This window comes from Takifugu rubripes, chromosome 21 (genome assembly GCF_901000725.2).
Source record: "Takifugu rubripes chromosome 21, fTakRub1.2, whole genome shotgun sequence".
NCBI classification, from domain to species: Eukaryota; Metazoa; Chordata; class Actinopteri; order Tetraodontiformes; family Tetraodontidae; genus Takifugu; species Takifugu rubripes.
In genome coordinates, this window is record NC_042305.1 from 14,634,570 (window position 1) to 14,648,411 (window position 13,842).

At 49.8% G+C, this 13,842-nt stretch overlaps 1 protein-coding gene across 3 annotated transcripts; it reads left to right on the top strand.

Moving 5' to 3' along the window:
• Positions 1-487: 487 nt before the first annotated feature.
• Positions 488-13,687, top strand: atosb (atos homolog b). Of its 3 annotated transcripts, none has more exons than XM_011619660.2 (10): positions 488-619; positions 9,481-9,640; positions 9,738-9,847; positions 9,931-11,411; positions 11,538-11,596; positions 11,690-11,786; positions 11,904-12,062; positions 12,207-12,275; positions 12,367-12,578; positions 12,655-13,687. In XM_011619660.2, the coding sequence occupies exons 4-10, from the start codon at positions 10,092-10,094 to the stop codon at positions 12,806-12,808; spliced, it is 2,070 nt and encodes a 689-aa protein (XP_011617962.1). In that variant the 5' UTR covers positions 488-619; positions 9,481-9,640; positions 9,738-9,847; positions 9,931-10,091; the 3' UTR covers positions 12,809-13,687. The 3 variants fall into 3 exon arrangements, with proteins under 3 accessions (XP_011617962.1, XP_011617960.1, XP_011617961.1); XM_011619658.2 differs by having other exon boundaries at positions 498-872; XM_011619659.2 differs by lacking the exon at positions 488-619 and adding an exon at positions 6,987-7,248.
• The last annotated feature ends 155 nt before the right edge of the window (positions 13,688-13,842 follow it).

Sequence of the window (13,842 nt, forward strand, 5' to 3'; positions counted from 1 at the left end):
TTCGGTGCAGCTGCAAGGCAAACAGGGATTCAACGTGTAGCTGAGCTATTCTTAGCACTGACAACATGGCTGTAACTGAAGAAATGGGGCTAAACGCACGGCTACGGGTTTAATCCGATACACATTTTTAAAAAGTCACTTATTCCCTCATATATAACAGCATACAGGCTCACCCCCACGCCTGATAATGGATTATCGTGTTTGTTTTTAGTTTAAAGAAAATTAAATCTGTTGACACCCAGATCTCTTGCACAGCAGACACCCTTGGCCCTGAAATATGGGAGGAGGAAAAGTGCACGTGTACTGGGCGTGTCTCTACTTAACCCGCTGGCCAATCAGAAGGTGGAGTTTTTTTAAACTCATTTGCATGATTTAAAGGGACCAGAATCACGAGTGCTGATTGGTTGTCAACGACGGAAGCGGCCAATCGTTTAAATGACAGGCGCTCAGCTGGCTGCGACGCCCCGCCCACCATATATAAAGTCCTGCGAACCCCGGAAACACCGTCGCTTAAAGAAACAGGAGGAATTTCAAGCAAAGGTTGAAACAACGAAAACAGCTGCGAGTACAAAAAAAAAAGACCCACGGAGAGGAAGAGACTGGTCAACACTTCGGTGAGGTATGTGTCGAGGGAGTGGAGGATCTACGTTGAAATCATCTTAATATCTCCCGATCGAACATCGTTGAGGACGGCTAACAGCTTTTCGTTGGTTCAGTCTCCGTTCCACACCGTTTCCTAGCTTGAATCCGTCAACGCAGCAGAGACACTAGGGGTTTTAAAAAAAGGCCAAAGTCACTGACAAGAGGAAGGCGTCAGTTCAGGCTTCAGATTGCATATTTTTTTCTCTCCGGGCCAACCTTCTTCTCGTCAGGTGAGTAGGCTTCACCCTTTGCTAGCTAGCTGCCTCTTAATCTTTGTCATTGTCTGAACCTGAACGCTAGCCACAAAGAGGTTTTAGTTTTCTAGGTTCAGGTCGTGTGCTATTTTATGGATTCCATCTGATCTTTTGTGTTCGGCCTCTGGTGTTGTTGCGTTTTATTATTTATCTTTACATACGAGTAAAGGGAAATTTACCCTGTACTGACAGTACAGTATCTTCGCGTGGGGGGCGTTCCCCTGCTTTGTCTGCCTTCTTCATTTTTTTTATGTGTGTGTGTGTGTGCGTGTGTGTGTGTGCACGCATTCTGCAGCGGTGAGCGACAAAGTGAATTAAATACCACTGTGTGTCAAAATGCATGTGCAACCATTTAGTTCTGCCCCGCTGCATACTCATACCCACCTGGCAGCGTCCATAGATGGCCGAAGGGATGAAGCAGCTATATGTATTAGTGGTTCTGGCTGGAGCTCAACGGGAGGAGTGCTGATGATAACTGGAAAGCTTATGAGTGACAGTGTGGGTGTATTGTTTCCTTTCATTGCACTCTGATTTTGCTTTGCATCATTTAAGCATCTAGGGAAGTGTACCTGTAGGTTGCAGCATTTTTTTTAAAATCAGGTACAATAAAGAATAGAACGGATTAGATCCACTAGCATGTTGTATGTATCATAAAATGTAGGAATTGTTAGTGTCGGCATGCTTGGCTGAAAAGCAGTGCAGGGGCCTGCTATTATCCATCACCGCCATCACGGCACTGACATTGTCATTAGGCACACATGTGTGCACATGCACTCTCTCTGCAGCACCCATACAGCACACGTGCACATGCACCCTTCCAGCTGCATTGCATGTGTGTATGCAAATTTACACATGCACGCAGACAAGTATCACAGCAGCAGATTTATATGCACTCAACATTTTTCTCCCTCATTCACTTGTCACTGCACTGCTCTTCCCATCGCTGCCCCCCCCCCCCCCCCCCCCCCCCCCCCCCCCAACCCCCCACCTCTCTGTCTGGGAGAAACCAGTGGGCTTTGTCCTCAGTGTGACGTCATGCATCTTTGATGTACTCAGCCCTGAAGGTGAGGTTCCAAGATTTTGGGCCGGCCCAATCATTCCCTATCTGTCTAAATGTTTTTCATATTTTTCAATCAAACAAAGGAAAATCAGAAAATGCTCTGGCATCAAAAGAAAATAGACTAATGGGATCTAAAACCGGGGCTCTGAGCATGCATGGGATATTTTTAGCATCAAAGGAGAACAACAGAAGGGATCCCCAGTAATGACTACTACATTTGCTTATTAAAACACATTTTATTAAGAGCTCCATCCTCAAACAGGCTGAACGTGTCAGAGTCGCCTCTCTTCTCCAGGACTGGCCCGTGAACGTGGGTCTGCAGCCTGCAGGCGTCGTCACATCCGTCTCAGCTCACCATCCGTGACATTATTGGCATTAAGTGCAGAATTGGCTGGACGCCTGCTGTCCTGGTTGCAAGTCTCTTGTTTCGCCATCCGAACCTGGAAGGTGTGTGTATGTGTGTGTGTGTGTGGTGGATTTGGTTATTAAGTGTGGAGCTGGTGAAGGCTTGTCAGCCCTCCATCGTGTCGTTGCAGGATTGATGTCAGAGATTACTGATGATTATGTGGGTTAGACCCAGTCCTCGACACTGCTCTGGGACTATATTGATCTGTGTGGTTGTTTGTGTGCTCTGAATGGTCCATCTATTTAGCCATCGAGGGTTTGATGGCCAGGGAAATCATTATCGACCTCCGAGTGATGCTTGAATATTAACAGGAATGTGAAAATACTTATGTGTTACGCTGATGGGAGCGATGAGACATTTCTGTTCCAAATTTACAGTCTTGTGACAATGATTTGATTTTGATTAATTATGTATTCGGCCGTTAAGACGCCCATGAGGAGATTACAATGAAAATCCTGATATGGATCACTCAGTGCTAATTAATGTGTTTAATCCCTTGGTTAAAAACAGGCTAGTCCTTAAATAGCACCTATCCAGCTTTTACTGGTGCCACTTTAACCCTAAAACCCTTGTTTTGTCACCTTGGGTCCACACACACAGCTTAAGTTAGCACTGTCAATAAGAGAAACTGGTTATTCCTCCTACAGTTTCTGGATGTTCTTCTGCCCCTAATAATGGCAGTATTTCCTCTAAAGCGTCATGGGGCTGCAGTTCTTTCACTTATTCCTCACGCGGCGCTGAAGGGGTCGATCTGAAGTGGCTGCGGGGGCCGATTCTGCACCTTTATTCAAACACAGCTGCCAACAGACATCCGGAGAAAGGGAGCCTGGTGTCACGGCCACAGTACCACCTGCTGAATAAATCAACGTGGTTTAACATTACGCCCTGAGTGGCACCGGACAGGCCACACGGGTTTGTAAGACCACTGCGCTACAAATATTCTGGATTTTAGAGAAAAGATCGTTTGACTCAACTGCACGTCCGATAGGGGATGATTCAACGGTGACATCAGGAAGCCTCAGGAAGCTTATAGAGACCCGCTCCGGTCGGTGGGACGTGAGCAGGCAGATGTATCTCTGTGCATTATATAGGTCAATACAGAGCTTATCAAGCTAAGACCTGTTCGCTCTCGGCCTCGCTCCCCTTTGTCCTTGTCCTGTCCCCTCTGTCCATTAGTCTTTCACTCCATCATCGCTGCTCTGTGTCCCCCATCGCTCCAACATGTCAAGCATCACCTGCTACTGAAACGGAGCAAAATGGACCTAAATTCAATTTAAGGTCAATAATATTCTGGAGAGAGAATGCTAGTTTAAATAAATCAACATATCATCTAAAATCTAAAGAAAGTGTTGCCTTATGTGTACCTGAATGGCGTATTAATGAAAGCATTAATGTTTGTGTTTAGTTTGTGTGTTAATTGCTGCAGATCAGCATTTTAGTGGCGACGCATGTGGAGCCAAAGCTTATCATTATTAACTGCTGCTTAATGATGGTGCAAGTGTGTGTTTGTGTTGGCCTGATCTCAGGATTAACCCTTCCGGGACCTCTCTCTGGCCTCCGCTCTGTAACGCCAGAATGGCTCAGCCGTTCTGTGGCGATTTAAAAACACACGTGTGTGTAAATAACATTATCAATAAATAACATTCAAGCATTTTTGCATCTAGTAAGAAAACCCAGTCATTTCCTTCTGCTCCCCCACTGAACAGCTGTCACATTCTACTGGTTTCAGGTGATACCAACCATCTAAACTGGTTCCATATATAAAAAGAAGATAAAGACTTCTGAATAAAATAAAGAACCAGTAATAGATGTTGAGAAACAGGTTGGGGGGGGTGGCTGGGAGGGAGGAGATGAGGCAGAGAGCATTATTTCCTGCCCTCCCTGAATAGGCAGCATATTAATTTGGAACATTCCATCTGCTAAGCTGGGCTGGCTCGTCACCAGGACTCAGGGTGCCACAGTCCTCCCATCTCAACGTTGCCTCCCATCCCACAGAATTCCCTCTCCAGTCGAGTTTGCCACTCACATGACGGACGTCTCCGACAACGGTGGGGATGACGCCACTTGCAGGGACGGATCCGTTACTGGAAAAACAAACAGTCCTTATTTCAGGAATGCTTTTTTAGGACAGTATGCTGTTAGTAAATTAACAAGAAGCCCTCTGTTCCACCATGTCTGTTTGTTCGGAGACGTAATCCGGTGGATCGAAATCAAATAAACGGATTCAAAGTTTGCTGCTGTTTTGATGAAGAGTCATTAAGTAAACAGGGCTCACGCAGTTGTTATCTAATTTGGAGAGTCAAATAAGGATTTCTCTGTCTTCTGCTTATTGACTCACAGCTGGTTAAACATACTGGGAGCCTGCTCTCCTCGCTGGGCTGCTACAGTGCTCCTTTTGAGTCAGAAAAAAGACAGACACCTGTTTATTCTCTGTGTTTCTGGTTTCTTAAGCTAATGTTAATACTGTGCGGGGGTGGTAAAAATAGAAATGAGTGCTGCAGCTAATAGTTTGTGCAGGGCAAGTGCAGTCCCTGGTTTAAAATAAGCACCTAAAACTTAAACCCGGTGAGTGATGCAGCCAGTAATAGTTTAGTTTTGTTTTCAAGGTGTTTGACACGACTTTTTCTACACTCTTCGCAGGTGCTTGGAATCGTGTCGCATCCCGTTTTACTTCTATGTCCAAACAAGTGTGTTTTGGCATTTCACCCTCAGACACGCCGACGTAGACGAGGGAAGCCTGTGCTGCTTTAAACATGCTCTCTGGCCGCCCTCCCCCACCCCAAACTACGCATACTTTCCTTTTCCAGCCTTTCTTCAACACCCATCTTCCAACCCTGCAGTTCTGGCCTTTCCTGGAGATGAGTTGGACTCTATTTTGCTGGATTGTAGCCTAAATCTCTGCTATTCAAACTGGCCGGACCTTTTAGAGGTCGTGCTGAGTGTGGTGGATGTCGAATGTTAGAACCCCCTGAGACCTCGGTGAGACAGTGTCACTCTGAGAGGCCTGGAATAACATGGTTTTGCATGTGCTTATAAACATGTTATATGTCAGCGCTGTAAACCCAGCCCCCGTTATCCTCATAGGAATCAAAACAAAGTGGGCCCTGCTCAGAAGGCAGGATTTCATCAGTGCATGTGTTTGATGGAATGTCATTGTGTGTTTTCAGAGCTTCTCTCCACTCGGCCCCTCCCCTTTATGTCGTCACACGGAAGCCACGCCCCCTCTCCTAATATGGACGGCAACGTGGGCTGTTAAAGGGGCAGCCGCGTGCACTTGTGTTGGCGTTTGAGGGCACGCAAAACTTCTGAAGGCAAAAATTTCAAAAGATTTCCGGAGGTGGAGGCTGAAGTATTTTAATTTACCCAGTTTCTGCCAGATTATCTGTGTCAGTCCATCTGCTGTCTTCTACCCCTCCCACATCTTAATATTTTGACGTCATTTGGCTCCAACGTCCAAACGTCCCTCCATTTTGCATACAGTATTTAATATTTTGGCCACTGCTACATATGGTTTAAACCATTCAACAGTACATGGCTGATTTAAAATAGTGATGCAGGTCTTGTGATGTCACGCAACACCAAATACGATGCACTTTGGAATCATTGTGACACTGACACCTTATCTTGTGAGTAGTTCCTCATTCTATTTGAGGAAGCATTCTTGAAACCTTTAAAAAAAAAAAGTCCTGACAGCAGCTGGTTCCTTCAGGAGAACCTGTGGAGGAGATCATGAGGAGAAATGGCTGCGCTCTCCCTGCTGGCACGTCTGAACCGGCAGGCATCTGATAACGGGCGCAGCCTGCGTGTGTTTGTGTGCGTTAGGCTGGGGCCACGCGCGCCGGGTGTAATCTCAACCCCTCTGTGGAGTAGGTTTGTGAAACTGTTGCTGCGCTCTGCACTTTTAACCACAGCGTCTTGTTTAGAACGGATCTCCTCTGGTGATCGTGTGAATTGAATTCGCAGGCGCTGCGCGCGGTTCATGCAAACGCGCCTGATGTCAAGTGTGAACGCGATGAGCATCGCGGCAACTTTGACGCACAGTTTAGTTGACTTCTTTATTCTTTATATTTCTGCAGAGACGGCCGAGCAGGAGGAGGTGGGCGGGGTTTTGGCTCCAACACCTCTCCTCCCCCATTCTGTCTCTTCCCCCCCCGTCCAATCCGGGTTGCAGCCACTACAGCTGGCTCCGCTTTTCACTGGCCAATCAGCTGACAGCAACCCCCCCCCCCTCTTTTTTCTATACCCTATATGCCTTTGCTACTGAATGAGCAAAGCAGGCTCACTCCATCAGCTGAGAGGAAACCAGTCCGAACACAAGAGGGGAAGGAGAGCGCGGGCTGGAAGGAGGGGCCTGAGAATAGAGGAAGACAGGAGAGGGGTGAGAAAGAGGAGGAATGGCAGGACAGGGAGGGGGGGCACATGGAGAGCGGCTTTTGTATTCATGATATTTTGGTGGGGCACACATGAGGGAATCGTATAAAGAGGGCAAGAGGAGCTGGAGAGGCAACGGGAGGGAGGGGGAGAGGCGAGATGGTTGAGGGGAGTTGATGGGTTTTTGATTTGTGTTTGTGTGAGGGAGGAGAGACAGGAAGAAAACAAGAGAGAGGAAGAGAGGGACGGGGAGAGGGACGGGGAGAGGGACGGGGAGAGGGGGGCCTGTAGTCAAGGCTAACAGGGCTCCTGGCAAAACACACAGAGGGAGTCTTTTAACACCTATTCAGGAGAAAGGCAGCAAATCAGCCCAGAGGGAGAGGAGGCAGCCTGACACACTGGAATCAGAAACTCCGTTGAGGACGGAAAGGCGAGACGGCTGTCCTCCTTCACGTCCAAATAGGAAGGCAGGAGGAAGAGTCAGACAGTGAGATAAAGGCCAGCCTTCTGAGACGGTGAGTGTCACAAGCTCCGCCGCTGTCAGCTGCGTTAACGCCGTCCCCGCCGTGCCGTCGGCACAGCCGGGATGACTTGCCGCATCCTAAAATGGCAGGAAGACAGACGGGCAGAGAGGGAGAGACAGAACGGGACCCCGTGTCAGACTGCATTCTCAGCAGCTCTGTCAGCGGGCCGGCTTAGTTTAGACGGCCGCGGCTCGGCTCGCTCTGCAACACAGCTTTCTCACTTTCGACGCCTCTCTGGGCTCGCTCTCTCTTTCTGCATCACATCCTGTCTTCAGTCTCGCACTCAGGAAACACACTGACACACACACACACACACACACACACACACAAACAGCTGTTGACCAATCCCTTCGTGCACAGTGACATCAGTTTTCCAAACTCCTGTAATCTAATCAACAGGTGATTGTTTGCAGGGGCAGTTTCTGTGTGTGTGTGTGTGTGTGTGTGTGTGTGTGTGTGTGTGCGCGCGCGCGCGTGTGTTTATCAGCCGTCGAGCACACAGCAGGGACTGGGAGTAGCTCGGGTGGGGTTGTGCTGAAAGTTGATGAAACAATTGCGGGTTTTTCTTCTTTTGCAAGGCGGCTCCGCTCATGTCGATGCTATCACATCACACCTTGTTGGCAGGCTGGGCGTAAAAGGTCGACGCAGACACAAAGGGAGCTGATTCGCTCTACTCTGCTCACCTTGAAATGTTGTGGCTCCCTCAGCCCTCACTAGCGCGTGCTTTCCGCATGGAGCATGCTAGTAAAGTTAGCCTCTAATAAAGTTTAAGAGGAGTGTTGTTTTCTGCACTTAACCACTGGAAACATCCCCCAGAAGAAGTCATTTTCAGGGGGTTTCTCTCCTCTGGACTTGTTTTCTTTACTCGCTCTGCGTCTCAATAACATTGCTTCATCCCAGGACAGCGTCCCCACCATAAAGTGCTCTGAACAGTGTGCACGTAGCGTCAGCCCCTCATCACCAGCCCTCTTACTTCTGTCACGACCAGGAGATGAAGTGCCTCTGGGTCTCCTGATGTGCTCTAGTGTCATATGACTGCCGGCCCCGGCTGCATTCTTCATTGGCTGAACGCGGCCGAACAGGCATGCGTGAGCGCACCTCGGCAGCAGCCAGTAAAACTCTTGAAATGCTTGGCCTCGGAGGCCGATCATAGCCTCACTGCTCACTTTTAAAGGCACTGAAGCGGTCTTCATCTTTTATTGGCGAGTAAAGCAGCCAGTGTGGATTCGACGTTCTTTTCTGGCTGCCGTCTCTGCCACCGTCTGGGTCAGTTCTTCCAAAATAAGGTCAGGAATCAAGCGGGACGTGTCACAGAGACTCATGTCCTCCATGTGAGCTCTGATTTTCAGCCTCTATAAATACTCCTTGCCTGCTCTTAATCTATAATTCCCCCCTCCCCCTCTCCTTGCCCACCTCTGGAGACCCCACCTGTCATGACTCAAAGACAAGAAAACAGGAGGTGATCCCAGTGTTATGTTGATTGAGTTTCAGCCTGCTAAAACAAACGGGACGTCCCAGTTGGTAGATTCACTTCTAAAGTGATGCCAGGAAAACGCTTTGACATTTGATTAATTGCCTCTAATTCCACAAGAGAAGAACTGAGGAGTGTCGGATACGTGGCAGTGAAACCGGTATTTACTGTCAACAGAAAGCTCTCTAACATCAGAGAACGAGCGTCTCACTTCCTTCCTTCCTCGCCATCAAGTTGCGGGTCACGTAAAACTGCTTCGCCGCCGTTGGAGCCCTGATGGAGAGCGGCTCACCTGTTGTTCCCCTGAAGGAGCATCTCTGCACCTCCTCCACCCTCTCACTCTGCAGCCCTGCTTCTCCCCTTCCTCTTTTGTGACCAAGACAAAGGCGCTGTTATCCTTGAGCTGCTGGTTACCATGGCAACAGACCTCCACACACACTCAGCAACCCCCCCCCCCCCCTCTTCACATTCCCAAGTTTGGGGTCCAAGTGGGTTGGGAAGCGTCCCACTTCTGCTGCCACAGTTCCGTTCGGCGCCAAGTTGTAACTGGAACTGTCGGCTGAAGTCCTGCGCGAGATTCCCGCAGATGTCCGCGGAGATTCCTGCTCCCGTCTTAAATTCCGGTCATGAAAGTGAAATAAAGGGACACCGAATTTGAAATGCTGGCTACCTTCGTGTGTTTTTGTTCATTTGTGCCGTTTTGTTGGATGGTAAAAATCTTCCCGCCTTTGTCTCCTTTCTGCCTCCTGCAGGGAATTTGGAATGAGCCTACGATGACGCTGCAGCCGCACCGCCGCCCATCACCAGGTGACCAAGCAGGTCGTCTCTGGCTGGCAGCCAATCACAGAGGGAGCCCCAGGAGAATAAGCTTGGATTCCAGTTCGGCGACGTTTCCTCCAGTCTGCCCAACTGGTGAGTCTAAGGGCGACCTCCTCCCGTGACCCACTGAGGTTCTTCTTCATCGCCGCTCCTCTGTTGACGCTGGGGTTTTCCTGTCGTTTCCCGGCAGCTGTCGTCTGACGTAGATGGGTTCCTCCTCCAGACCGTCTTAAAGCTCCGCTGGCTGTGCGAGATGCAGATTGTCCACGCTGGCAGAATTTGACGAGGACAGTCATGGAGGTGCTTCCCTCGCGCAGGTGTCGGAGGCCTTTCCGTGTTTCTCAATCTGTTCCTAACAACCAAACAATGCTTTTTCCCATCAGGTCCTACTTGGTTGCACTTCCTGATTCGCTCTATTTGAGAATCTCAAAGCAGGAACGTAAGGTCTTCCCATTTCTGCAGAACACCTTGCTCTGAGCCTGGACTTGAGGACCCGCTCCAGCCTGTTGCACACAAGTTAGGAGAGACTTTTAGCATTGAAGCCATGCGGCACATCCACGTTGAGTTGCCTCATAAAAAGGCTCCGTTAGATCTCCGAGCCCAAGAGGGGCACCTGCCTCCGACGACAGCCCCGGCACAAGGCCTTGTGCCGGGCACACCCCGGCACTTTGGGCAGGAGGAAATGCGGCTCCAAAAGGTCTACCAAGTGTCTATTTTCTCCCCGCCCAGGGGATTTTCGACCTCTACGGAGTCCCTCCCGGATACCCAGAGAACCGTACGTCTGGGTGTGAAAAGAGGCCTGGAGGAGCCGCAGTGGCCTGCTGCCAAGCGTCCGTCACTGGGGGATTCTTCAGATGAGGACGCGCTGGAGGGAGAGGTGCTCTGCGGGCCAGCACCTGCTCAAGGTGTTTCCATCTCCTCAGAATCCCTCTCTGACACGCAGAGGCCCGTCCGCTCGGGTGTGAAGCGCGGCCTAGAGGAGTCACAGCGGCCGGCAACCAAGCGCCCCTGCCTGGGGGATTCTTCGGAGAAGCGTTCGCTGGAAGGGGAGGTGCTATGTGGTTCGGCTCCGGCTCAAGGGACGGGGTTAGCCATGGGCGCCGGCGGGCCCACATCTGTTTACTCGTGTACGCAGATGGAGCAGAGAGACTCTGAGGGTGGGCCGTTACCTAGGTCTCCACCCTTGTCCCCAAGTCACAATCCCTCCCGCCGTTCCACTCAGCACAATCACGACAGGCAACTCCCCGATGCATTCGCACCCCTGTCGTCTAAATCTGTTACAGTATGCGAGCCACCGGGCCATTACCTCATGAGCTCAGCCAGGACTGAGAACCATAACGGCAACCACATTTACTCTGCCGGTAGCCCCGTTTATGAGAGCTGTAGCAACGGGTCCCCTGTGGGCCAGCCCAGCCCCTACACATATGAAAAACCAGTGTACGAGACTCCGAACCCCGCCAGTCCCACCAGCCCGCCGGGCCCTTTCTCCCCCCCACACCACACTGAGATGCAGGAACCAGGAGAGGCCACAGAATGGGAAGCGGGACTTGAGTCCTCCCCACCTGAGCGTAGTGCCACCCAGGCGGCCTCCTCCTCCTCCAAAGGCCTTTCTTCTTGGGAGAAAACTCCCATCACCAATGGCCACCGCTTGTTCTCTGGAGGCCACTGTCAAGCCAAAAAGAGACTTCTGTCCCCGCCGGACACAGCAGAGCCATGTGTGGAAGATGAGAAACCCTCCACTTCCAAGAGCAGCAGGCTGTCCTTGTTGGCTCCAGGACTGGGACTGGACGCGTGTCGCAGCACCGACTCGAAAGCGGCTCCATACTGGAACCACCTGTTGCCCTCTGTGAGGGAGCAGCCTAAGGTGAGCGGATGCACGCAAACACAACCACAAATCTAGACGGAAATACTCCTGTTGGTGTCACAACCAAATCCATTTTAATATTTCATTCTCCCGGAAGATTATCATATGTTCTGTTGTGCCCCCCAGACTGGGACCGATACCAGCCCAACTGGGAGACTACTAAAAAGCCGGCGCAGCCTAAAAAGGTTAGTTTTACGAGAATCACCTCTGGACCTGCAGACAAACGTGTTGTAATGGGGAAAAAAAAACTGTCTGTTTGTGTTTGTGGTCGTACTCAGTCGGAAGCTGCACGGCACTCGGACGGACGCCGTACGCTCCACACGCTCCAGCAGGCCCTCTTGTTCTGTCAGCAGGTCTTTACTGGTCAACTTGGAGGTGCCGTGCAGCTTTAGAAATATTTGATTAACTGTCAGACTTGAAGGTCTCGCAGGTGTAACCCAGCAGGAAAAGCTCTGACACTATCGCCCCCCCCCCCCCCCCCCCCCCCCGCAGGAGTCTATACTAAAGGAAAGATTTCCCCCATCGGGCCAGATTGAAGGCTTCACGGCTGAGATCGGCGCCAGCGGCTCCTACTGCCCGCAGCACGTCACCCTGCCAGTGAAAGTCTCCTACTTCGTAATCTCTGAGCACAGTGCACCCTTACCCTTCCTGGTCAGTACGCTAAAGCTGGAGCAAACTAGCTAAAACGGGCCGTAAAAACAGATGCATAATCAATACCCAATAGCAAAACATCCCCCAAATAAAGGCCAGCGCGAACACATGAGAGTAAGAGCTCTCACTCTCTGTCCCTCACAGGGGGTGATATTCCTCGAGCCCCTCGGGAAGAAAGGATACAGCATACCCAAAGCAGGGACCATTCAAGTGGTGAGTTTGGTTTTTGTCCGTGGCTCACTCCTTTTTTTTTGCACCCCCTTCCAGTCTGAAATGCTAACTGCTAACTCACGTCTCCTCTCAGACCTTATTTAATCCCAACAAAAGCGTGGTGAAGATGTTCGTGGTGACCTACAACTTCAACGACATGCCGGTCAATCACATGACCTTCTTACGCCAGCGCATCTTCCTGGTGCCCGTAGAGGAGGGAGCCGAAGGGAAAAGTGAGGCGTCGGCTAGGGAGCAGAGCGCCGCGCCGTGTAGACCCAAGAGCCTCTGCTACCTGATGCATCTCAGGTATGACCAGTCTCTCGGGTTTTCCATTTTATTAATGGTGTTTTATTGATGGTGTTTTTGTCTTCTGCTCGCTCAGATTTCAGAGTTCCAAATCTGGGAAGATCTACTTGCACAGCGATATCCGCCTGCTTTTCTCCCGAAAATCCATCGAGGTGGATGCGGGAGTCCATTATGATCTCAAATCTTTCACAGAGGTGCCAAGAAACCCCAAATATTCCCCCCGTGTGTGACCAGCCTCATTCTCCGACCCAACGCTAACCCAGCCCATTCTTCCTAAATGGGGGGAGGGGGGAACTAACAGACTGCTAAGATGATGGACAAGGAACTTAAGGAGAGGTGATGCAGATACAGACACACTAAAGGACCCGACAAGACTCGACCGCAGCACACGGTGCACACGCCAAACACACCTGCTGGCGCCTGAGTTCAGTGTTAACTTGCATGCCTTGTGACTTACACATCTGAATTTTCCTCTAGTGCCGTTTCACACTGTCCTTCACTCTGCCTGCACCCGCCTCGCCAGGGCAATGATTTCATTTCGTCACAAAGCAACACGCGCGCGCGGCTGAAAACAAAGAACCTTTGTCTCAAATTCGAAGGCGTTGAATTTAAAAAAAAACAATACAGTGATCTGATTAAAACCAACAGGATGAGGTTTTCTGCATTTAAAAAAAATTATTTGAAGCTGTAATGGGACAGACCACTGTGTAAACTCCAAGCCAAGAGGGACATACCAAGTCATGAAAAACGGGGGGATAAATTGACTAAATGTAGCCAGACTGAGGGACACTGTGCTGTTTCTTTTTTTAGATTCTGTTCAGAACAATCTCATTTTGGAGCAGAACATGTAAAAAAAAAAAAAAGAAAAGAAAAAAAAGTAGTATTTTTAATTTATGTTTTTTGCAAAATGTCTTAATAAGCAATATACTGCACAAAGTAGAGTGTGTTTTGCAGCTTGACGATCTTTCTCTCTTGAAGGGGGGATGGAGAAAGCAGTGAACTGAGTGTGAGGGGAAAAGAAAGGGTGGTGGGGGTATTTAACATGGGAAAAGTCTATGTATATTTAATTGAATAAACTCTGCGACTGGCACGTGTTTGGTGTCATCTGTCTTGTGTTTGTTCACTTTTGTCTCGGGCATGATGGTTTTTAAAACCCTTTTCTGACCCCTAGTGGCAGAGGCCGGTATTGGCAGGTCCGCCGTGGGAATCCGACACTGGAAAAATAAACGGTTAAAGCCTGCAGAGTTTATTGTTGCCGATTAAT